The sequence below is a fragment of the Neoarius graeffei genome, chromosome 5 (genome assembly GCF_027579695.1).
Source record: "Neoarius graeffei isolate fNeoGra1 chromosome 5, fNeoGra1.pri, whole genome shotgun sequence".
NCBI lineage: Eukaryota > Metazoa > Chordata > Actinopteri > Siluriformes > Ariidae > Neoarius > Neoarius graeffei.
In genome coordinates, this window is record NC_083573.1 from 52,272,249 (window position 1) to 52,296,738 (window position 24,490).

Consider the following 24,490-nt stretch of genomic DNA (forward strand, 5'->3'; position numbering starts at 1 on the left):
TACAAGGTTGTGATATTCAAGAAAACATCACAGTCAAATACCTGACATAACATACGTACACAAAAAGACTAATTAATTTCCCCCCCTCATCTCAGGATGAAGAGGTAACATTATACATGGAACCAGAGCCAGTGACTTTAATTCCTTCTCCAGCTGCACAGAGAGAGGAAGTGACCTCAGCAGGAGGAAGCAGTCCAGGACAGGTCCCTGGGGAGTCAATCACAGAATGGAAACCTTCTGATGTCACATCGTCTGTTAATGAAATGTTGGAGGAAAAAGAGGAGGAGTCAGAATCCTCATCGGCCAGTGCCACGGCAACAAAATGAGTGCTGGGAGCCAGAACGAAACTGATTTTATCGACATTTAATGCTACATAATCAACTATTTGAATTGATCCATCAGTTTTCAGGAATCTCTCCTTTGTGATGGATCTTGTGTGACTTCAAATATAATAAAGAGAAAATGGCCGAATTTTCTAACAAACATTACACTTCTGAAGAGGAGCACAGGAGGGAGAGAGAGCAAGTGAGTGAGTGAGTGAGAGAGAGAGAGAGAGAGAGAGAGAGAGAGAGAGGATAAAGATATACACAAAGGGATTCGGAGAGATGAGTACAGACAAAGGTGAAACAAAGGTTAAACACATGCATGCTATTTACATGGATGCTACTCATTGCTCTGAACGTACAATAAACCAAAACACCAAAAACAATCCAGCAAAAAAGGATAGTTTCTAAAAGAGAAATACGCATAAGTGTAAGGTATAGTGTAAAGTCAGCTGTGTTTCAATCAACATCTTCTTCATTCCTTATAGATATCATGTATCATTATAGAAGTAAAACTGATACCACAGAAAACTAATTATAAAGTGGATCTAAACACCCATGGAGCAAAAAAAACCCAACAACAACCACCTTGTCCCTATTGGATATTCATCACTCAATTCACAGACATCTGCACGCACACACACACACATGTTTTTAAAGTATTAAGCGTCAAAGTACAGTTCTGCGCAAGTCTTAGGCACCCTTTTTTGTACAAACTGTGTTATAGACTTTTATTTTATGACTTCTACATTATCGAGTCAGTAACAAAAACCTTTTACTGTACGTAGATTCACAAATATGAAATGTTACAGAAAAATGCAACATCAAATGGAACATGTACAGTAATATCAGTAAAGAAAGCAGCATATTATCTAAGACGCCACTTTTCAGACAAAACATAATGAAGGCTGCTGGGTTTTTCTACAAAAAGTAAGCATCAAGTGTGACAGTCAAAGTGTCCAGAAGAGCTATGGCCGGTTCTACAAGATGCTCAGTAAAACCTACAGCTCATTTCCTTATAAAACTGCACTCACTGTGCTATTATTTTTTTTTTAAAGCAAAGGGTCATCTCATACCAAATATTGACTTTGTTTCATTTATTACTGTTTACTGTTCTCTATAATATTTTTAATGTAGCAACATTTCATTTCATTTCATTTCATTCTTTTTGAAGGCGTCTTTCTTCTACAGCATTTCATTGCCTGTGCCTAAGACTTCCGCACACAGTACTGTATGTCTTTGAAGCATGTAATCTAGCGTACTTTTACCGTACACGTGCGCTTTGACAGACTCATATGCTCCAGCTCACACCTTATTACATTGGACCGGTTGCTGAGAAATGTAAAACAATTCAAAGTTTGCTTTGTGCATGTAGTTTATTCTACTTTATACGGTCCAAATCTCGCACATCAGTTTGATCTGGACCTGTACCTTTTCCAAGACACATCCATGTGATGCTGTTTAAAAGCAAAAATAGGCACATTTTAAGCAGAACCAAATTAATAACGGAATAACAATCAGTTCTCTTAATACTTTATGAAGTTGTGAAGCTTGTAAAATGCACTCATTTCCCAATCTGGGTTATGTGAGGAAGACTGTTCATTTAAAGTGAGCTAAAGTTTTATGTGCCAGCCCATCTGTTCAGGAAACATCAGAAGTTATAAGCTTATTAATGAACACACAAACAGCATACAGTACATACACACACTGTGCTGTGGAAGATTGTATCATAGTGGGCTTCCTTCTCTGTGTCGCCTTTGGCATGCATGCTCTGTGTCAGTGTAATATGACGTCTCATATACAGCACTGTATAGTTATTTGCACTGAACCTTTCCACTCTGGCCTGGTCACTGATACGAACGCTCAGAGTTACGTAAGGCTTTGCTTGGCACAGAGTTGCACAGCCTTTGGATTTTGGTACCATCCTGAGAGGAAAAAGAAGCTACACTCCCCTGAATGAAGCGTTACAGGATTTTCCTTCACAATAAAGCTGGCAGAACATCAGAACACAGACTGGAAGTTAAAGGATGAGGTTCTTTTGCACTTGAATTCAGTGACTATCCATTTTCGCTCATGAAATGTATTCGGAATCGAACAAAATTAATAACAACAACAACAACAAAAAAAAGTCTGAATTGACCATAACATATTAAGACAAGCAAGTGCGTGAGTGAGATGGATGAAAAATGCTGCATAACTAGCAAAAAAGAAAAAAAAATCACAATAAAAAACATTCATTTAAGAAGTTTTCAGTTACATGTATGTAAATACCGCTAACCCTTTTCAGTTACTTATTTATTTTTATACTGTGTGTCTCGACTTCTGTTTGTAAAACAATACAACTTGATTTACTTACTCCTGGACATTTAACGCCTGTATTGTACACAACAGACATAAAGAATTGTCCTTGGGATTAACATCTGTAAATAAATCAACAGAAATATGGACATATTACCTGGAAACATGTTCGAACCGAATCTGGCTTCAGAATGGATGGGACGTGACCTCGTGAAGAACTCAGGCCAATAAGAATGGACTAGGCGTCTTCCTGTTCGCCATGCTTACTGGTTACCACAGTGGCTATGGCTGGACCACTGCGTGCTGAGTGTGTGATCTGTAATGTGTGTGTATGAGCCGAGTTAGAACTAGTAAAGGAAGACACAGTGGTTATCTTCTTCACTCATTTTTGCTGTATGGTCTATCAAGGAGAACAAAATGACAACAACCAGGACTGCTGCATATCCTGGCCAATTTCATTCATTTCTTTTATTATTATTATTGCAGAACACTTCAGTTGAATTCTGAAGATGACGTGAAAGCCAAATACAATAAGATCAAATTGTTTCTTGACTTGAAAGACTTTATTTATTGATTGATTATTTATGCAATGTTGGGACAATGTTTATTTTTGTACAGAATTAAGAGTCCTTCCTCCAGTATATGATAGAGCACATGTCATTCTGCTGAGCTCCTGAGACAGGCATGGAGACTGGCAACTTTGGAAGTTTTTCTGTGTGTGTGTGTGTGTGTGCGTGCATACCGGTCTGTATATCTCTGTGGCATTTTACTCAATCTTCCTCTAAGTCTCCATACATAACATTATCATTATATGCAGGTACATAATAATACAAATATTAAACACTCATAACAATAGTGACATAAGAGCCAGTGTTTATAAGACTTTCATTTTTGTCAGTGCTTGTTATAATAGAGTTCTTATGAAAGTCAGCTTATGAGCTTTCATTGTTTTCCAGTCTTAGTGCCTGGCAGAAGGGAGCACTAAGTTAATGATATGTGCTCATTTATTTATTTAAGAATCATTTTGGGAGAGGACCTCTTTATCATTTAGTGATATAGACACATTTGGTGGAAATGACATCACTCTTCAGTAAGTCAGGGGTTGATTTGCTCGTAATTCGCTGCAACGTCATCTTTTACCGACCGAGCCGATATTTTATCTACTGAACAGATATTTGTGAAGGAAAGAAGGTCAGTTCAGCTACATGTTTTCAAACCTTTGGCGTGGGAATTTATTTTTAAATTCACAGATCGATATGAGAAATGTGTAAATGTGTCAAAGTGGAATGTAGAGCAATTTGGTGCAATGTTCAGGATTTTCTTGTCTGGGCCATACATTATTCGGCTACATCATGTAGAAAATGTGACTGATTTCATTCTTTGTACTTGAATTCATGCAGTTCGATTTCAGTTCAGCCGAAACAGCATACTGTACATGCTGATTGAATGTTGGTTTGCATAGCAGCGCTTGACTTCATCTGAAGGTTGGAGAGTGCTCAATACAAGCCATTACGAGCTCATTGTTCCAAACAATCAAGACAGATCACATCCTCATAGCCAGAAGAGTAATGCCATTTCCTGCTAGGTATTTTACTGCTTTATATGTAAGATAAGAAATATGGATGAATATAGTAATAATCACAAACCAAATGTATTTCTTTGGTTATCACTGTTCGTGACTGCAAATTATTTGTGATTTTAAAGCATTTTTTTGTATGACTCTACTGCCATCTTTCAATATAACACAGCGTAATGGGTATGACTCTATAAACTGTTCTGTTACTGTTTTCTCTCATTTTTTTTAGCCTCTATCTGTTTTTCTGTTCACTTATCAACTTCTGTCTCTCGAACCCTGGTTTTCCTGTTAATGGAGGAATCACAACACAAAGTGACCATCATCCAAGGGTTTTGTTAAAAAAAAAAAAACAATGTAAAGGTTCAACCATTTGTTTGAAACGTCATCCAAATATGTTCTAAACAGACAGATATGAATTCATATGGATTTTATTTGGATATGGACTTATTTGAATAAGTGTAATTGGGAATTCGATCTGTGATGCCTATATCTATGCATGCTTGTCTGAAGGGTCTAATGACATGGTTCTTCCAGTGTGCTTTCACTTCTCTCTCCCTGTCTCTGTCTCATGCTCTCTCCTCCTTTTTCCTGCACGAGATTAAAAAAATCCCTCCCCAACCATAGACAAATACCCCGTCCTATTCTACACTCCTCCCCAAATGACAATAATGAAAAACGAACAAATAAACAAAGAAGAAGTAATTCTGTATTGTATTTTTTTTCCTGAAACAATGTAATGTTTTCTTTAAGTTCAAAAGGAGTAAAAAATAAATAAGTAAAATAAAAAAAAATCTACAGAAAATATATTAATCACATTTTGAGGACACTGGGAATAGGTAATAATTCCATACTAATCATTTAATGATAATTAATCTGAATCATGATCAAGCAGTGTAATAAGAGAAATAAAATTCTATATCTTAAATTATTTGGAAGGCAAATTAATGGATCATCCAGCTAATGGAAGTATTAAACCTGCTGATTAGATCTGATGTTCAAGCACCTGCTTCTGAATAACAGATGAAAGGACACGCAGGCAGCGAGACAGACTGAGGGAGGGCCGATACACAGCGTCCTGAGACAGGTGGGGAGAGACTTTGCCATGAGGACAAGGGATCTGTGTCAGATGTAGAAAAATGTAGAAAAACTTCACATCACATATTACATCGTTCTCGCCCATCTGCAGCCAACGCTGGAGACCTTCTACAGAGGGTTAAGTTTGTGGAAGAAAAAAATGACAGTCAAACCAGTTCATCATCACTGTCTCTCTCTCCACTTGTGTCCTGTTCAGGCAGACGATGGAGGGATGAAAGAGGGATGGAAGGAGACGATGGGGAGGAAGGGGAGGTTGGTTGCCCCTGAGCTGAACAATCTGAATTTCTGCTGCTGTTGTCTACACTGATTTTGCACTCTGTTTCTTTGGACTCGTCCAGTTTGGGCTCATCTTTTATTTCTTTCTCCTCTTCCTTGCTCCACAGCTCTCTGTCTCGGGTGGGAGAAGAAGGGGCAGAGGGTGGGTGGGGGTGCTCCTTGGCTTTACGGCTGGCGTCTCTGAAACTGGCCAGAGGGGGGCGCAGACGCACGCCACTGCAGGTTGAACCTTCTATGGCCTTCTGAAGCTGTGGCAGAAACACATACATGCGCAGAATCAGATGATTACAATGACATTTCATTTATTCTTATGGCGACACGGTGGTGTAGTGGTTAGCACCATCGTCTCGCAGCAAGAAGGTTCTGGGTTCAAGCCCAGCAGCTGACAGGGGCCTTTCTGTGTGGAGTTTGCATGTTCTCTCCATTGGTTTACTCCGGGTGCTCCAGTTTCCTCCACAGTCCAAAGACATGTGGTTAAGTTAACATGGGGCAGCCTTGGCCTGAAGGTTGGGTTGAAGTGCCTTTGAGCAAGGCACCTAACCCCCAACTGATCCCTGGGCGCTGTAGCATAACTACCCACTGCTCTGGGTATGTATGTGCTCTGATTGCTTGCATGTGTGTGTTCACTGGAAACATTTCACTGTGCTTAAGGCCCTGTCCACACAGCAACGGATTCAGGTGAATCTGATAAAATTGTTTATCGTTTCGGCCTGGCGTCCACACGGCACCGGCGTTGTGGGTGCCCCAAAACGAAATCTTTTGAGAACGCGTTCCAGAGTGGAAAAATCTGGCAACGTCCCCGTTGCGAAGTCGTCTGGATGAGTAGAACGGATTTGTTTACGATGACGTCACAACCACATGACTGTCAGTGCTTCACGCCGGGTAGAAGTGTAACGAACTTGATGCGAGTTGTCAACAAATCCTATAACTTGGTTCATGAAACGTGCTTACAAAATATTTCCACTGTGAATATTTATTGTGTAATGGTGCAAAGAGAGAGAGAGAGAGAGAGAGAGAGAGAATAGCCCTTAGGGCAGAGTCTTTAATCCAAACACTGTGGAAGTACTGAGTATAACCAAACCGCGCACCGCCCGTGCGCTTTCCAAAAACAAAAACAATCCCGCCAGCAAAAATAGGAAAAAAAAGAAGGAGCGATCTCACCTCTTCAGATGTTGGTTTAAGTCCGACAATACATTCCTCAAAAAGGGCGTAGAAGAACAAAGTAATCCATCAACGTGTAGCATTCAATTTATTCCGGACCATTAAAGAATTCTGGAGGATATCAGAATGTTGGCGTACCGGCTTCCATCTACCCCCATTCACTCCTCTTTCCGCGTCTTTCGTTTTACGCTACTGATTAATAAACAAAACTTTGTGGCTGATGCTACAGAAGAAGGGGTTTATGCGCATGCGTCTACTTCTATTGTTCTGGTGTCTCCGATGGGACCGTCTTACAGCGCACGTAGAGGTGTGGCATGTGTATTGCATCGTTTTCAGCAAGCGTTGCGTTGCCATATGAACCTGATATTTTACTGATCCGTTGCCCATGTGGACGCGATATTTAAAAAAAAAATCTCGTTGCCGTTGTCGTGTGGATGTAGCCTAAGTCTGTGCTTGAGTGTACATGTGATAAATAAAGGCTTCTTGTTCTTGTTGAACACAGTGTGGACGGTGGAATAATGCACTGCAGATAGGACACCAGTCCATCACAGGGCATCAAGCATGCACTCATTCACACCTAGGGGCAAGTTAGAGCAGCTGATCCTCCTAGCTGCATGCTTTTGCACAATCAGGGAATCTGGAGGAAACCTACGTGAACATGGTGAGAAAAAAAACAACAACTCTGCACAGACATTAACCTGAGCTCACAATTAAACCAGTTACCCTGGAGCTGTCAGGTGGCAACTCTACCCACTGTGCCACCTATGGCACACTTAAACATCATAATTCTTTTTTAAAGATTTTTTTTGGGCTTTTTGCACAGGACAGTGTAGAGACAGGAAATGAGCGGGAGAGAGAGACGGGGAGGGATTGGGAAATGACCTCGGGCAGGAATCGAACCCGGGTCCCTGAATTAATGGTATGGCGCCTTATCCACCTGAGCCACAACGCCCCCAAACGTCATAATTCTCATCTCATTATCTCTAGCCGCTTTATCCTTCTACAGGGTCGCAGGCAAGCTGGAGCCTATCCCAGCTGACTATGGGCGAAAGGCGGGGTACACCCTGGACAAGTCGCCAGGTCATCACAGGGCTGACACATAGACACAGACAACCATTCACACTCACATTCACACCTACGGTCAATTTAGAATCACCAGTTAACCTAACCTGCATGTCTTTGGACTGTGGGGGAAACCGGAGCACCCGGAGGAAACCCACGCGGACACGGGGAGAACATGCAAACTCCACACAGAAAGGCCCTCGCCGGCCCCGGGGCTCGAACCCAGGACCTTCTTGCTGTGAGGCGACAGCGCTAACCACTACACCACCATGCCGCCCACGTCATAATTCTGATTAGAAAAAAAAAAACAAGGGGGAAGAGACAAAAGATGACAGATATGCAAGTGACTCACCTCTTTAAGTGCTACGACCCCCACTAGTTTACCTATGCTGGTGACATAGGCATGACTGAGACCCAACAGAGAGAAAAGTGTGTGTGTCTGAAAGAGAGAAAGAAAGAAATGGATGTATCCTTGACTTGTAAGTGACATCAAAGCAAAATAGAAACCCGGATGTCAGCCATGTTGGTGGATATACAAATGCAGGGTCAAGCGACATTCCATACAAAACATAGTCACACGTGCGCGATAGGGTGGTCCCGAAATGTATGGGAAAATTTTTTTTTTACCAAAACATTCCAACCACCCTACCATTTTTTTTTACATAGGATAAAAGAAGGCAACAAGCAAAATTTCAGAAAAATTGGTTAATATTTAGAGGTGCCACACGAGGTTGCAAATCGGGTTAAGCCATTAACATTAGTTGGTGCGTAGACTGTTGCAGAGAAGATCTCAGACCCCCAGAAAGTCACAGTTCTAGAGGGAATATGCCACTTCTATGAAAAAGAAGAGGCAGGAAGAGTTTATAGACTGATAGAAGGTTAACTTTCATGCACTAAGGGGTTCTTAAACAATGAGCACTGATCGTAATATGCTGATGAAGTTGTGAATGTTTTTCTTTCTATGTTTTTCAGATGGCCAGCAACAGTAATACAAGTAGTACCGGTGGTGCAAAGCACAAAACCAGAAAGTACAATTATGTTTGGTTAATTGGTCCCACTTCCAAGGAACTGTCTGGGAGAAAGCTTCCTTCTGCTAGGGAAGTCCTTAGTGTGTTCTTTTATCTCCACAAGATACCATAATACCGAAGGGTTTAGAAAATCACAGACAAGTAATAGCTATTGTTACTTTGAACACAGGAAGTTATATTACTGTATTGTTTGTATCAATATGAAACAGTTAATAAGCCACGTTATTTTATATTGTGTCTTGAGTGAAAACTTTAATGGCTTTGTGGCACCTCTAAACATTGTTCAATCTTAACCAAATTTCGCACAATAACTTCTTTTAGGCAATGTAAAAAAAAAAGGTAAGGTGGTCGTAACAAAATCCTAAAAAAAATATTTGGGGACCACCCTAGTGCGCAACTCTCTGTTTTTCCATTGCTTCTTTGAGCTCTGCCATATCTTTGTGCTGTATATGGTTGTGGTCACAACAGTACTCGTGACCAAGGCACGTTCCGATTTTTTAGAATTCCGTCCGTGATTCGGAAAGAGGGCGGGGAAACTCTGAGGCTTAGTACGGAGAGGAGACGAGCACGGCTGAACAACATCGGCAGGGCCGATATAACAGAGGCTAAAACCAAAACAGCGCGTGTTTGCAGTGATCATTTTATCTCAGGTGAGATTCAAAAGCTCTCTCAATAACATCATGGAAGCATTTTATTTCGTGTTGCTAGAATTTTGCTATAAAATGAGCGTTCTCGTGGGCGGCACGGTGGTGTAGTGGTTAGCGCTGTCGCCTCACAGCAAGAAGGTCCGGGTTTGAGCCCCGTGGCCGGCGAGGGCCTTTCTGTGTGGAGTTTGCATGTTCTCCCCGTGTCCGCGTGGGTTTCCTCCGGGTGCTCCGGTTTCCCCCACAGTCCAAAGACATGCAGGTTAGGTTAACTGGTGACTCTAAATTGACCGTAGGTGTGAATGTGAGTGTGAATGGTTGTCTGTGTCTATGTGTCAGCCCTGTGATGACCTGGCGACTTGTCCAGGGTGTACCCCGCCTTTCGCCCATAGTCAGCTGGGATAGGCTCCAGCTTGCCTGCGACCCTGTAGAAGGATAAAGCGGCTAGAGATAATGAGATGAGCGTTCTCGTGTCGTGGTTCACTTGGTCGTTGTTATAATTTTAACACGTGTATTACCATTTAGTTTCTGGGAGCGCCAACAAAATTATACGATAGAAACAATCCAGACTGGGCACCCACTCAGAAAATGGGCTATGTTTCGTCCAAGGTCAGACTTGATTCTTCGGCAGCCAAACCAGATAGAACGCGATATCTGGGCACTCGATGGTTGGTAGAAGTGTCTTATCTTCAGAAAAGTCCATCCATCCATTATCTGTAGCTGCTTATCCTGTACAAGGTCACAGGCAAGCTGGAGCCTATCCCAGCTGACTATGGGCGAGAGGCGGGGTACACCCTGGACAAGTCGCCAGATCATTGCAGGACCTTCAGAAATGTCTGACTTTTTAAAATAATATGGGTCAAAACCCACACATATCTATCTTCTCTTTGTATTGAATCTTCGCTCAACTGTTCAAATCGTGGTAATACTGAGAAAATTCAGCAGTGTTTACAGACACGCTTTCAGCGGCTGCCATCCTAGTTGCTTTGTATATCCACCATCATGGCGGACGCTCATGACGGAGCACATTTTGATCACGTGGTTGCAAGTCATCTACAGTGGTGCTTGAAAGTTTGTGAACCCTTTAGAATTTTCTATATTTCTGCATAAATATGACCTAAAACATCATCAGATTTTCACACAAGTCCTAAAAGTAGATAAAGAGAACCCAGTTAAACAAATGAGACAAAAATATTTTACTTGGTCATTTTTTTATTGAGGAAAATGATCCAATATTACATATCTGTGAGTGGCAAAAGTATGTGAACCTCTAGGATTAGCAGTTAATTTGAAGGTGAAATTAGAGTCAGGTGTTTTCAATCAATGGGATGACAATCAGGTGTGAGTGGGCACCCTGTTTTATTTAAAGAACAGGGATCTATCCAAGTCTGATCTTCACAACACATGTTTGTGGAAGTGTATCATGGCAGGAACCAAGGAGATTTCTGAGGACCTCAGAAAAAGTGTTGTTGATGCTCATCAGGTTGGAAAAGGTTACAAAACCATCTCTAAAGAGTTTGGAGTCCACCAATCCACAGTCAGACAGATTGTGTACAAATGGAGGAAATTCAAGACCATTGTTACCCTCCCCAGGAGTGGTCAATCAACAAAGATCACTCCAAGAGCAAGGCATGTAATAGTCGGCAAGGTCACAAAGGACCACAGGTTAACTTCTAAGCAACTGAAGGCCTCTCTCACATTGGCTAATGTTAATGTTCATGAGTCCACCATCAGGAGAACACTGAACAACAATGGTGTGCATGCCAGGGTTGCAAGAAGAAAGCCACTGCTCTCCAAAATGAACAATGCTGCTCGTCTACAGTTTGCTAAAGATCACATGGACAAGCCAGAAGGCTATTGGAAAAATGTTTTGTGGACGGATGAGACCAAAATAGAACTTTTTGGTTTAAATGAGAAGCGTTATGTTTGGAGAAAGGAAAACACTGCATTCCAGCATAAGAACCTTATCCTATCTGTGAAACATGATGGTGGTAGTATCATGGTTTGGGCCTGTTTTGCTGCAGCTGGGCCAGGACGGCTTGCCATCATTATGCTTGCTGAATTATACCAGTTAATTCTAAAGGAAAATGTCAGGACATCTGTCCATGAACTGAATCTCAAGAGAAGGTTGGTCATGCAGCAAGACAACGACCCTAAGCACACAAGTCGTTCTACCAAAGAATGGTTAAAGAAGAATAAAGTTAATGTTTTGGAATGGTCAAGTCAAAGTCCTGACCTTAATCCAATGGAAATGTTGTGGAAGGACCTGAAGCGAGCAGTTCATGTGAGGAAACCCACCAACATCCCAGAGTTGAAGCTGTTCTGTACGGAGGAATGGGCTAAAATTCCTCCAAGCCAGTGTGCAGGACTGATCAACAGTTACCAGAAACATTAGTTGCAGTTATTGCTGCACAAGGGGGTCACACCAGATACTGAAAGCAAAGGTTCACATACTTTTGCCACGCACAAATATGTTATATTGGATCATTTTCCTCAATAAATAAATGACCAAGTATAATATTTTTGTCTCATTTGTTTACCTGGGTTCTCTTTATTTACTTTTAGGACTTGTGTGAAAATCTGATGATGTTTTAGGTCATTTTTATGCAGAAATATAGAAAATTATGAAGGGTTCACAAACTTTCAAGCACCACTGTATATATTAAAATCTGCAGCATGTGCTAGGTATAATGACAGATACTAATGCTGCTTGCCATCTGTGAAAAAAAAGGCCTTTCTTTCTGCATAGGTCTGGAAAACATATCAACCAGTGTCATGATGTTAAAGCAAGACCAACACAAAATGTGTTATTAGCGTAGCTTTAATCCGCGGTTGGAATTAAAGTTGTGTATGTATCTCAGTATCAGTGTTCCAGCCTGCACATTTACATGAAGCTACCTTATGCAGCGATGTCCTTTCCACCAACTGAAAAGGGGAGGGATCGATGCGAATCTGATCAATATCAATCGGCTTATCCAGCTCAGCATCCTCCCAAGCTTTGATCTGTACAGGCCAATCAGAAGCTGCATCAGCGATGATGTTATAATAACTGAGTTATGCAGAAAAGAGAGGAAGAAATGAAAGAATCGTTTTGTTCACCTCATCTGGAGTCATGCTGTCTGGTACAGGAACGGGCAACATGTCCTGGAAATAGACATAAGATAAAGAGTGATTCATTTCTCATTTTTATGAAACAAATCTGAGAAAGACAGTGAGAATAAGAACATTAAAAAAAGGCTTTCTAATTCATGTTAAAAATAAGAATGCATTTTTTTTCTCATTGTACTACACGGCTATAAATACTGTGCAGCATAACTGATGACAAATATGACAAATGAATTGCTTAGTCAGAGAAACAGTGGTTCAGTGGCCTAGAAAGCTGCAAATGCCTAAATATGGCAAAAGTGCTCCTGAAGATGGAACATAAGAAAATGGGAGAATTTGTCTCCACCTTGTGTCGTAGTGATACAAGATTTTTTTGCTTAACAAGCAAAGTTTAGTTCAAATCTAATTTCCAAACAGGTTTAAAAAAAAAAAAAAATCACCGTCAGTATTTAGATCGTATCACCATTTCAGAGCGCAATCGAGTCATTTTTATGACACAGACTTTCTGTCTTAGTTGCCCTTTATGCATGTGTGAGATGTACCTGTGACTCAGCCTGCTGCGATGAGGATGAGTTTGACAAGAGGCGATGAAGTGCGCTCCTCATGATCCTGAGTACACCTGTGATTAATCATAAGATCAGTCCAGACACGAACCGTTCTACCGAGGCTCTAAAGCAAATCCATATATCCTGTCTGTTTCATACACACTCAAAAGCTAGATAGTAAGGAATACTATATGCAGTGATAATTAATCAAGCCAGTCCCATACATGTCAACCTATACGGAATGTCCGTATTTTATACGGATTTGATTCAATAAACGTAGTACAACCCCGATTCCAAAAAAGTTGGGACAAAGTACAAATTGTAAATAAAAACAGAATGCAATGATGTGGAAGTTTCAAAATTCCATATTTTATTCAGAATAGAACATAGATGACATATCAAATGTTTAAACTGAGAAAATGTATTATTTAAAGAGAAAAATTAGGTGATTTTAAATTTCATGACAACAACACATCTCAAAAAAGTTGGGACAAGGCCATGTTTACCACTGTGAGACATCCCCTTTTCTCTTTGCAACCGTCTGTAAACGTCTGGGGACTGAGGAGACAAGTTGCTCAAGTTTAGGGATAGGAATGTTAACCCATTCTTGTCTAATGTAGGATTCTAGCTGCTCAACTGTTTTAGGTCTTTTTTGTCGTATCTTCCGTTTTATGATGCGCCAAATGTTTTCTACGGGTGAAAGATCTGGACTGCAGGCTGGCCAGTTCAGTACCCGGACCCTTCTTCTACGCAGCCATGATGCTGTAATTGATGCAGTATGTGGTTTGGCGTTGTCATGTTGGAAAATGCAAGGTCTTCCCTGAAAGAGATGTCGTCTGGATGGGAGCATATGTTGCTCTAGAACCTGGATATACCTTTCAGCATTGATGGTGTCTTTCCAGATGTGTAAGCTGTACATGCCACACGCACTAATGCAACCCCGTACCATCAGAGATGCAGGCTTCTGAACTGAGCGCTGATAACAACTTGGGTCGTCCTTCTCCTCTTTAGTCTGAATGACACGGCGTCCCTGATTTCCATAAAGAACTTCAAATTTTGATTCGTCTGACCACAGAACAGTTTTCCACTTTGCCACAGTCCATTTTAAATGAGCCTTGGCCCAGAGAAGATGTCTGCGCTTCTGGATCATGTTTAGATACGGCTTCTTCTTTAAACTATAGAGTTTTAGCTGGCAATGGCAGATGGCACGGTGAATTGTGTTCACAGATAATGTTCTCTGGAAATATTCCTGAGCCCATTTTGTGATTTCCAATACAGAAGCATGCCTGTATGTGATGCAGTGCCGTCTAAGGGCCCGAAGATCACGGGCGCCCAGTATGGTTTAATGGCCTTGACCCTTACGCACAGAGATTCTTCCAGATTCTCTGAATCTTTTGATGATATTATGCACTGTAGATGATGATATGTTCAAACTCTTTGCAATTTTACACTGTCGAACTCCTTTCTGATATTGCTCCACTATTTGTTGGCGCAGAATTAGGGGGATTGGTGATCCTCTTCCCATCTTTACTTCTGAGAGCTGCTGCCACTCCAAGATGCTCTTTTTATACCCAGTCATGTTAATGACCTATTGCCAATTGGCCTAATGAGTTGCAATTTGATCCTCCAGCTGTTCCTTTTTTGTACCTTTAACTTTTCCAGCCTCTTATTGCCCCTGTCCCAACTTTTTTGAGATGTGTTGCTGTCATGAAATTTCAAATGAGCCAATATTTGGCATGAAATTTCAAAATGTCTCACTTTCGACATTTGATATGTTGTCTATGTTCTATTGTGAATACAATATCAGTTTTTGAGATTTGTAAATTATTGCATTCCATTTTTATTTACAATTTGTACTTTGTCCCAACTTTTTTGGAATCAGGGTTGTATACGGGCGTATAAATAAAGTTATACGGATTCTTTAAAAAAACTTCAATATTTATTTAGAGCTATAATCAATTCCCACGATGATAAAAGAGCGCATAACATTTACAAACGTACTGTACACCACAGACAGCCAGTAAAGAGTCTTATGAAATCGCGTGTTATCTCGTGGTAGCGGGACTTCGTTCCACTTTTGATCATGCGCACACCGCATTGCGAGAATCCCGCCAACCGGGAAGTCATAGACATATAAACATAGACGCCGCCTTCTGCGTAGAATCATACGTCATCCTCGTTGCCATATTGGATGTGGCAAAGTGGAGATTCTTCAACCGTCTCTGGTATAGAGGGATTTCACTGATGTCACCCGAAACCGGAAGTAAACAGACCCTGCGCCATATTGGAAGACCAACAAACTTATGATTGGGGGAAATAACGGCAGCGGTATGTGAACCCACGAGAATAAAGTGGAGTGGCAAACGACTTAAACAAACAAATCTGAGCTGTTTTATTTATGATTTATTGGCCCAACAGTAGACTTGAAAGAAACCTGTGTGAGACTTGGCAAAAAACTGTGGATATAATGGATAAGTCTGTGCATGATCTGTGGACACTTTGAGGTAAGCGAACGCAAGAGATTCAGATTTAAAACATGCTAAATTGGCCCCAATTTGATAACTGTATGAGGAGCAAGCCTCCCAGACTTCTACAATATAATAATAATAATAATAATAATAATAATAATAATAATAATAATAATAATTTAGGATGGTTTGGGGCTTGCTCTCCCTCCTATTATATAAATAAAGCATAGTTGTTGTGTAGGCATATATCATAAATACATATGTATAATTTGGATAAATTAACCTAAATTATGGATACCTTAATAGTAACAAAAAGTATTAATTTTTCAACTGAAAAGATATATTATTAAAAGATATCAACAAGATTACCTTGGCCATAACTATGTGTAGGTTATTCTTAACAACAGCTGTAATATCACGAACCAAGCCGCTAACAACATAATTGTAAGCCTGTAGCCCTTTGTAGGCCTTCAAGTCATCAGCAGTGTAGGCACTGGGTGTAAACAACAAATAGTTTACAATGTCTGGGTAGCAAACAGATGGCAGAATTGGTGTCCGGTCCTCCTTATGTTTCCATTCTCCCTTGCCGCGAGTCTTATCATATGGGTCAAACCCATCAATCACAGCCAGTTTCTCCACATACCCTTTCTGCAGCTGGTAATGTACTCACATAACCCGAATTATCAGCCATCGTGTCACTTCACTCTCGCTCGTAGTTTGTTTTATATTGTGAGTATGTATGTATGTATGTATGTACTTGAGGTCTTCCAATATGGCGCCCTAACAAAATCTCACGGTACGGTGACATCACGCGGTAGCCCTCTATAGCGTCTAGACAGTAGCCGAGAATAAAGATGCCTCATTCATGTGCTGCGTTTAACTGTACCAACAGGTTTACCGTCCAAACGACATCACATGGGATTACCTTTCACAGGTGAGACTGGAAAAATACTTTTCATTGTATTTGGTCATTATAACGTAATTTTACGAACAGGTTTTCCTGACTTTGTGGCTAATATGAAGTCTCGTGCATAATAGCCGATCGGTGAAACCTGTCTCCAAACAACGAAGTATTTCCTTCGTAACTACGCTGATAACACTTTGTGTTTTTGTCAAACATTGGAGCTTTGTATTCATTCTGAAGGTTTATTGTTATTAATATTGAATAAAAAGTAATTGGGATATATCATTGTTAATTATCATTCAAATTTTAGGTAAATTATTTTAATTTGCATCTTATAAGGATTTTATAAGGGAAATACGGATTTTGGAGGTTGGTTATACAGGTTCGATTGACCAAAGGTTGACATGTATGCAGTCCGATTGGGAAGAGTAACTAGGAAATAATAGAAAAGGGCCGGTAATGCACTGGGTAGGGAAACTAGAGGAAAAAGCCTGCAGTGTGTTCAGAAGAAGGACAAGGGGACTAGAAGAAAAAGCCTGCAGTGACTTTGAGGATGGGATTAGATTACTAGAGACGTGGGTCTGCGGTGCATTCAGAAAAGGTAATAGTGGCTTGAGGATAGAGCCTGCCATACACTGAGAAGGCAGTCTAGGGGATTAGAGATAAGAGCCTGTGTGGAACAAGGGTACTAGAGAAAACAGCCTGCAGTGTATTGGGGAACTGGATCTAGGACACTTGAGGAAAGAGCATGAAGTGCATTTGGTTTGGATATCACAGGAAATCTCTGATGTATCTAACACTTTCATTTTTTTTTTTTTTTTACCTGGCTTCTGACGATTTTCTACATAATTATTGTAAGTAAAAGAGCAGAGATACAAAACCTACACCTGAGCCCGACTCACCAGGTGCCGTGTGATTGGTGAGATCCCCCACAGTGTCCAACGGGCCGTTCCGCTCCTCAGAGACTGTGTTTTCCTGCAAATTAGTTTAAAGAGCACCAAGTTCATGTAAACTGTAAACAGAGCTCATTTTCATTTTTAAATGTAACAGAACACAAGATTCCTTTCCCTGGTTGACATTTGTAATAACATTTTTATTTCATGTCCTCCGAGATAAAACTCTCGTGTCTGCACGGCAATGGATTTAAAGTGGCACAAACATGCTTCCATGGGGTTATTTTTCATTTATTTCATATTTATAAATATAATCTGGCTTTATATCTGAAGTTATCATTAAAACACCCCTTTTAATTTCTTGATTCACAAAGTGTTTAATATTGATATGCAGTGGTGGCGTGGATGCAACCGTGAAAAACTTCTCTCCCAACACAAGAGGCAGGATCTGCCTGCAAAATACTGTTGATGTGTTGATTACCAAAAACCGTAGGTAATTCAGTAGCACTTGGAAATAGTGGAATTAACCCAGATCCTCATTTAAATGTAATCACATTGAAGTTGAGGTGCAGACCGCATCGCGTGAATCCATTATGGCCCCACTCTCACCTTTTCTTTGCTCTCCTCTCCTCCTTCGTCATCTACCAAACTGAAGGACTCCCAGCTGACCACTGACCCTGGACTGCGCATTGCCTGACCTTGGTTCATAATCCGTCTCTCTGCTGACAGCCACCAGTCACAGGCTGCTTGAAGCTCACACCGCTCAATAGAGCCCAACAAAGTCATTGACTCTAAGGACAGAAATATGATCTTGTGTTTATGCTGCATGTTATGTTCATTTAAAGGTTCTGACTGCAAAGTTGAATTCTGGGCAAAATTTTCCATTTCTATTGCTGGTGGAGTTTCGAGATGTTTCGCTGTTACACACACCATATATCCTACATGTAAACGTTTTATCAAGATAAAATGCGTCCTGCATTTTACGATTCCAAAAATTGCCGAAGTAGGCAAACAACAATATCACATAACCACCGTGGGGCGTGTTTGACCTATTTTTATCCAAAACAAGCCGGCATGGGCAAACATGGCAGACTCCGCTCTCCTACCAACTAAGAGCCAGTGGAAAAGAAAAGGAAAGTCTGACTAGTTAGAGCAAGGTTCGATGATGTCATTTTTTCGGACAGATAACGAAATCATTCTAGCTAGCACTTAGCTATCTTAGCCTGAGAATGCACAGGTTCGACTCCATGGTAGCGAGTACGGAGTTAGTTCTACGCCTAATGTTTGATCTTACAGAGAAAGAAACGATAACGCAAAAGCAGTAACAGAGAAAAGATAGAGTATATTCGTCTTTTGTTTCATGGATCTATTCCCGAATGCCAACCACAAATTACACACCTGAGATTCAAAACTCTCCGAGGTTGATGCAGTCATGATGTTTTCCGCGCGTCACCATCTTGGTGTGACACAATTCCATAGTTATGCTAATTAGTTCAAGCTCCTCGTGTTTGGCTATTTCTGTAGCGTTTGGCTATTTCCTCTGTTTACCACAAGAGGTAGGAAAATGGTCCCAAAATGGAGAAAAGCGACCCTCAGGACATCAAAACGATCACATCTTGTCCACATGATACTGTTCTTGTGAGACATAGGAAAATGCCATGCACGATAAAAAAAATGTGAAAATTTCATATGACTTTGCAGTCAGCACCTTTAAATGCTTTTAATACTATGCATAAGTGTTTTATAAATACATTAAAGGAATGGAAAATGTAAAGTAAATACATGCACGGGTTGGTAGCTTGTAATATTGAGAGCCTGTAAGAAAGGTTTCGGGCATGTTTGACCATTTATGAGAAAGTTGTGAACGTTTTTGTATCGCTGCTCTAATGCCACCAGTAGGCTGCCATGCAGCCTGTTGGAAGGGTGATGCATGACATCACTAGGCTGCAAGGCTGAGTGTCGCTGTTCAGTACTGAAGGGGCAAAGCGTTAAGCAGTAATCAACTTCTGCAGACAAGATAGCGGAAAGTGACTTGGAAGGCTGACACATCACTGCCATCAGTTCAGTTTTAGGGGTCTTGAACGAATATATAAAGGGTCCAATACTATGGAAAGAAATCAGAATTGCTTCTTCAAAAAGGTCATGTGATGTGAGCGATAATAGGGCATCGAGCAATCAGTTAACGCGTTTGGTGTTTCTAACGCGAATAGATCTAAACAGACAGACTGACAAACTTACTATGTTCAAATTCTGTTGGCACAGCATCTTCCTTCAATCGTCTCTGTCTCTTCTGGCCTTCCGCCACACTGACGTATTTGGTGTACAAATCCTCCTTAAAACAGGTATCCAGAAAGTGTGCTACACACAAGCGGGAATTCGTTGTAGGAACGAAGCCCATCCTTTTCATGTTGACTAGCCACTTCCTGAGCAAGTCTGTTTTTTTTTTTCAGCGGAAAGCCATAGAACGTGCGGCCATGCTGCTGACCTGATCCAATCCTGCATGTGCACCCGACCGCTGCACAGCTAGGCATTTTGTTCTCTCTCGGTCGTTGAACAGCCTTCTTGAATAATTTCCCTGCTTAGTAAGGTCTGTTTGAGACTAACAGTGTCCTTTAGCACAGGAAAAGGGTGAAAACTACAGTTGATGTAATGGCCTACAATCCCAATGCTTCAAGTCTTACTCACCATGCGGAGCTTCCATGTGATGTCAGAGCATTGCCGCAAATGATCGGGGGGATTTTTCTGATTGATTAAAATATTTTCAATGGTGGCATTTATGAAATTGTCGATAATGGGGGAATTCTGCATAGAAACTGACTTTCGTAGATGGATATCTTATGGCCCTTTTCCACTACCCTTTTTCAGCTCACTTCAGCTCGCTTCAGCTCACTTCCGCCCGACACGGCTCGCGTTTCGACTACCTCAGAGCAGCACAACTCAGCTCGCTTCAGCCCTACTCAGCTCCCAAAACTCGCACGGTTTTGGAGTGGGGCTGAAGCGAGCCAAAGCGAGCTGAGTGGGGCTAGGGGCGTGAGCAGACACTCCCCTGTGCACTGATTGGTGAGGAGGAGTGTCCTCACATGCCCACACACGCCCCGCGAGCACGCTGGGATCTGTAAACACCGTAAACCCGGAAGAAGAAGAATTACGAATTACGAGAATTTCTGAAGCCTTATGTGCCTCGCCTCATCTATACGCTCTTGCCAGTATCTGTTGGCGTTGTCGGTGACAACAAGCCACAGCACCAAGACCAGCAACACTAACGACTCCATGTCCTCCATGTTTATTGTTTACTATCCGGGTCGTGAGACTACCGCTTAAAAGATCACTGATGTCACTGTTTGCGCCGTCTAACGACATCACGTGACGTCCACCCACTTTCGCTAACTCCACCCAATGTGTCCACCCACTTCCAGCCAGCACGGTTCAGCGCGGTTGTAGTCGAAATGCAACTCCAACAGCCCCACTCAGCTCGACTCAGCCCAACTCAGCACGGCACGGCTCAGCCCAACTCAGCCGCGTTGGTAGTGGAAAAGCGGCATTAGTTGTGTGAGCTCCTTATTTTCAATTATTTGCATGAATCAGTTTATATCATAATCTATCTTCATAACTGTATTTTAACCATGTGCTTTCTTTTCCTTTAAATGTCTCGTTTTTATACAATACATTTCTTTATCGTCTTGTCTTAATAGTATATAAAATTTGCACCCAACTGTGTTCAATACGTTCAACAGATGCACACACACACACACACACACACACACACATGCATGCACATACACATATACCTTTAGAATCAACCACTGGGATGGTTTTGAGGGTAGTGATCTGCAGAAGGTGAAGAAGTTCACGGTAGGTGGTCTGAGGAGACAAAAACTTCACCTTCTTCACCATGATGTCCTCCACACAGATATTATACTTACTGAGTGAAGAGCAAAGGTCAGAAATATCAGGTTAAACGAGGTTCACTAAAAATAAATCTCATGATTGAAAAAGCTGAGAAGAGATCTGTCAGATGTTTTCTGTATGTGTGTGTATGTGAATACCTGATGTGGCCAAAACCAAGCTCTGGGAGATAGGGGAGCTTTTTGATCTGGATTATGGAATCATAGAGGGATGGCTGCAGACCCTGTGCCACCATGTTAGCCAGGATCACTGCCACCATCATGGGTAGAATGTGAGAGATCTGCCCGGTTAGCTCAAAGCAGATCACTGCAGTTGAAACTGTGTGTGTGACTGCACCGGTCATCGCTGCGGCACCTAGACATCCAGGCATTCACACAAATATGACCAATAGGTTGCAGTACTTAAAGTAAACTGAGGAGGTGATGTTGAGCATTTACTAACCGATCACAGCATAGCCTCCAGGTAGGATTTGGTAAATAATACCATCAAAGAGAATACCATTTGGAAAAAGTGTGGCCATGATCTCTCCCACCAACCGGCCAAATGCAGCTCCTAAACATTTAAGCATCACCAGTAAAGGATTCAGTCAGGTCTTACACACATCAAATACATCATTATTGTGCAAAAAAAAAATGGAACTGATCTCAAGCCTAATCTCATTAAGACTTACGGACCGAGTATAAAGACAGGCATGAAGGCACCAGAGGGGATAGGCATCGTTGTTGATACTGCAGACATCCAAAACTGAGTCACAGAGGGATATAAAAACACCAGGAAGGAAAAAGAATAAGCCCTAGGATACCGTTGCAATTTAATGCAAACTCTAACAAAGAGACGAAATAGTCTTCAAGTGAATAAGAGAAGATCCTGTCTTAAATTTTGCTGAGCTCACATTAAGACATACTACAGGGTCACATGTATCATGTTTCATTATTTGCAAGCATGCAATTGTGTACCTTCATGATGAAAAAGAGGAGGAGGATGATGAAGACGCTGACTTTTGAATGGAACCAGGCAGTAGAGCGGCCCAGGCCCGGTACCATGGTGGGGTCCAAGACTTTTGTCCAGGTGAAGTTATCAAACAGAGAGTTAATACACTCTCTCGGCATCAGCTACACAGGGAACAGGGAAGAGAAAGTGGCAGGTTTACTAATGTGGAAAAAACAAACAAACAAACCAAGGTCAAGGACACAACCCACATCTGAACGAGTGTATATCTCATTGAATAGAACTCATAAACCTAGTAAACCCACTAAAGCTTTTGTGTCAGTCACAGACACACCAACCTACCTCACCAGCCATAAATTGTCCGAAGCCTGGTGGAAATGTGAAGGTGGCAATAATGAGAGTCACCACACCAGGGTAAATCAACCGGCTTAAACAAACACACAACAACACTGCTATAAATATGCAGCAATTAAGTCATGATGTGATGGATGTCATATGCAAGTAAACAACAACAATAATAATAATTAGTGCTGTCAAGCGATTAAAATATTTAATCGCGATTAATGTCGCGACTTTCATAGTTAACTCGCGATTAATCGCAATTTAATCGTACATTTTTGTCACATGAAAAACCATTGTAATTCTCTTATCAGCATAAAAAAGTGAATGGGCTTGCTCACCGTTCGAACTACGGGGGTACTCGGGGGATCCGAGATCCCCTGAAACAGACATGAGATCCCTTGAAAACATGACTTGGGAAATGTTGGGGGGTCTCTAAAATATTGGCAAAATGATGTTTATTGACATAGCAATCGTGTGTAACGGGAAGCATTTGCATATCCGAAGTGAGCGCGCGATGGAGAGCCGTGCTCTGAGACAAGTGCAAGCACCCCCCCAAGGGAAAAAAAAGGGACCCCCCGAAAATATCGGCATAGTTCGAACACTGGTTGTACCAAAGTGTTTTTTTTTTTTTTTTTATTGCAGAGCATAACACGTCTTGTCACAGCCACTGCAAAGTGGGGCTGGAGCCGCCGATGGGAAAACGAAACCTAAGCCGAGCACCGTGGCTCTTCGGGGGAGGGCAGAGGACTCTGGCTGTGCGGGGCGTGGCATCATGTCACAGAGCGTTAATCTCGCGATAAAAAAATTATCGCCGTTAAAATTGAGTTAAGTTAACGCGTTAATAACGCGACATTTTTGACAGCACTAATAATAATAAAACACATAGACAGAGAGAGAGAGAGAGAGAGACTTTATATCATAATTTATAATGTAGGAATGCATGCATTTATGAGATGGTCTCTCACTATTTTGTGAGGAAGTGAGTGAGTGCTGTTGGTCTTCTCATGAACAAAACAACCTGTCTGTTCAGATAAACAAAGAACGCTCCCAGAAATCCACATGAGATCCTATAAGAAATACAGGATCATTCAGAGAGACAATAAATTAACCCCCTGCAGCAGAACGAACTCATAAAATACAGAATTAAAGCTACAGATTCTCTGTTAAATTGAACAGCTCTGTGTGTTATATGCCAAACACACCCAATGACGGCGAATGCCGGTAGCTCCTGCAGATCAAATGGAAAGTCCATCCGGAATTTTGTGCGAAACAAAGCTGTAATTGTGACTATGGGAAAAGAGCAAACTGTGAATCTCACAAATCAATAAAAATCATTCATCAGCTCACTGAACTGTGAATTATGCATTTATATTGCTCCATTAAAAAGGTTTTGTGTGCATGCCCACCAGAGTCTTTGTTCCATACAGAGAGCACTCGGAATATAAAGGCACTGAACGTAGCGGCTAAGTATCCTCTCCAATAATTCCTCACTGCAAAATAAGTGGATGTGACCTCAATACTGAACAACACACCTGCGAGAGAGAGAGAGAGAGAGAGAGAGAGAAGTGAAAGAGATGCAGAGATGTGAGAAATATACACAGATAAGAACATGGGAGGAAAAACAGATGAATGAAGGACAAAAAAGGTCAGAGATGACCAGGTAAGAAGGAGGAAATGGATAGATGGGAAGATGATTATGCAGAAACAGAAAACAGGTCAGGAAGAGGAGCGCGAGAAGATATCCTGCTGAAGATGACATGAATAAGAACTGTGGTACAAATGTCAAAGACTCATATACTTAACAATTATTCACCGAAGGCGAAGTGAATATTGGTGAATAATAACTTCAACTTCGTCTCGGTTATTATTCACCGATATTCACCGAGCCTGAGGCGGATAATTGTTTTACTATAAAT

At 41.3% G+C, this 24,490-nt stretch overlaps 2 protein-coding genes across 5 annotated transcripts in view; one reads left to right on the forward strand and one right to left on the reverse strand.

The window, feature by feature from the left end:
• The window catches only part of fam131bb (family with sequence similarity 131 member Bb), a 47,597-nt gene extending 46,579 nt beyond the window's left edge, over nt 1-1,018 (forward strand). For all 4 annotated transcript variants that reach the window (XM_060920593.1, XM_060920591.1, XM_060920592.1 and 1 more), the window contains one exon: nt 96-1,018. In XM_060920593.1, the coding sequence (XP_060776576.1) occupies nt 96-326 (231 nt within the window). In that variant the 3' untranslated portion in view covers nt 327-1,018. The remainder of the gene's footprint in view (nt 1-95) is intronic.
• Nucleotides 1,019-5,180: 4,162 nt separating this feature from the next.
• clcn1b (chloride channel, voltage-sensitive 1b) overlaps nt 5,181-24,490 on the reverse strand; it is a 31,475-nt gene continuing 12,165 nt past the window's right edge. Inside the window, exons 7-22 of the mRNA XM_060920595.1 lie at nt 23,981-24,106; nt 23,777-23,861; nt 23,540-23,641; nt 22,575-22,659; nt 22,241-22,396; nt 21,959-22,028; nt 21,726-21,785; nt 21,425-21,638; nt 21,167-21,300; nt 17,988-18,169; nt 17,388-17,460; nt 13,111-13,187; nt 12,563-12,607; nt 12,362-12,466; nt 8,144-8,230; nt 5,181-5,816 (exon numbers count right to left, since the gene is read on the reverse strand). Coding sequence (XP_060776578.1) covers nt 5,439-5,816; nt 8,144-8,230; nt 12,362-12,466; nt 12,563-12,607; nt 13,111-13,187; nt 17,388-17,460; nt 17,988-18,169; nt 21,167-21,300; nt 21,425-21,638; nt 21,726-21,785; nt 21,959-22,028; nt 22,241-22,396; nt 22,575-22,659; nt 23,540-23,641; nt 23,777-23,861; nt 23,981-24,106 — 1,979 coding nt within the window. The 3' untranslated portion in view covers nt 5,181-5,438. The remainder of the gene's footprint in view (nt 5,817-8,143; nt 8,231-12,361; nt 12,467-12,562; nt 12,608-13,110; nt 13,188-17,387; nt 17,461-17,987; nt 18,170-21,166; nt 21,301-21,424; nt 21,639-21,725; nt 21,786-21,958; nt 22,029-22,240; nt 22,397-22,574; nt 22,660-23,539; nt 23,642-23,776; nt 23,862-23,980; nt 24,107-24,490) is intronic.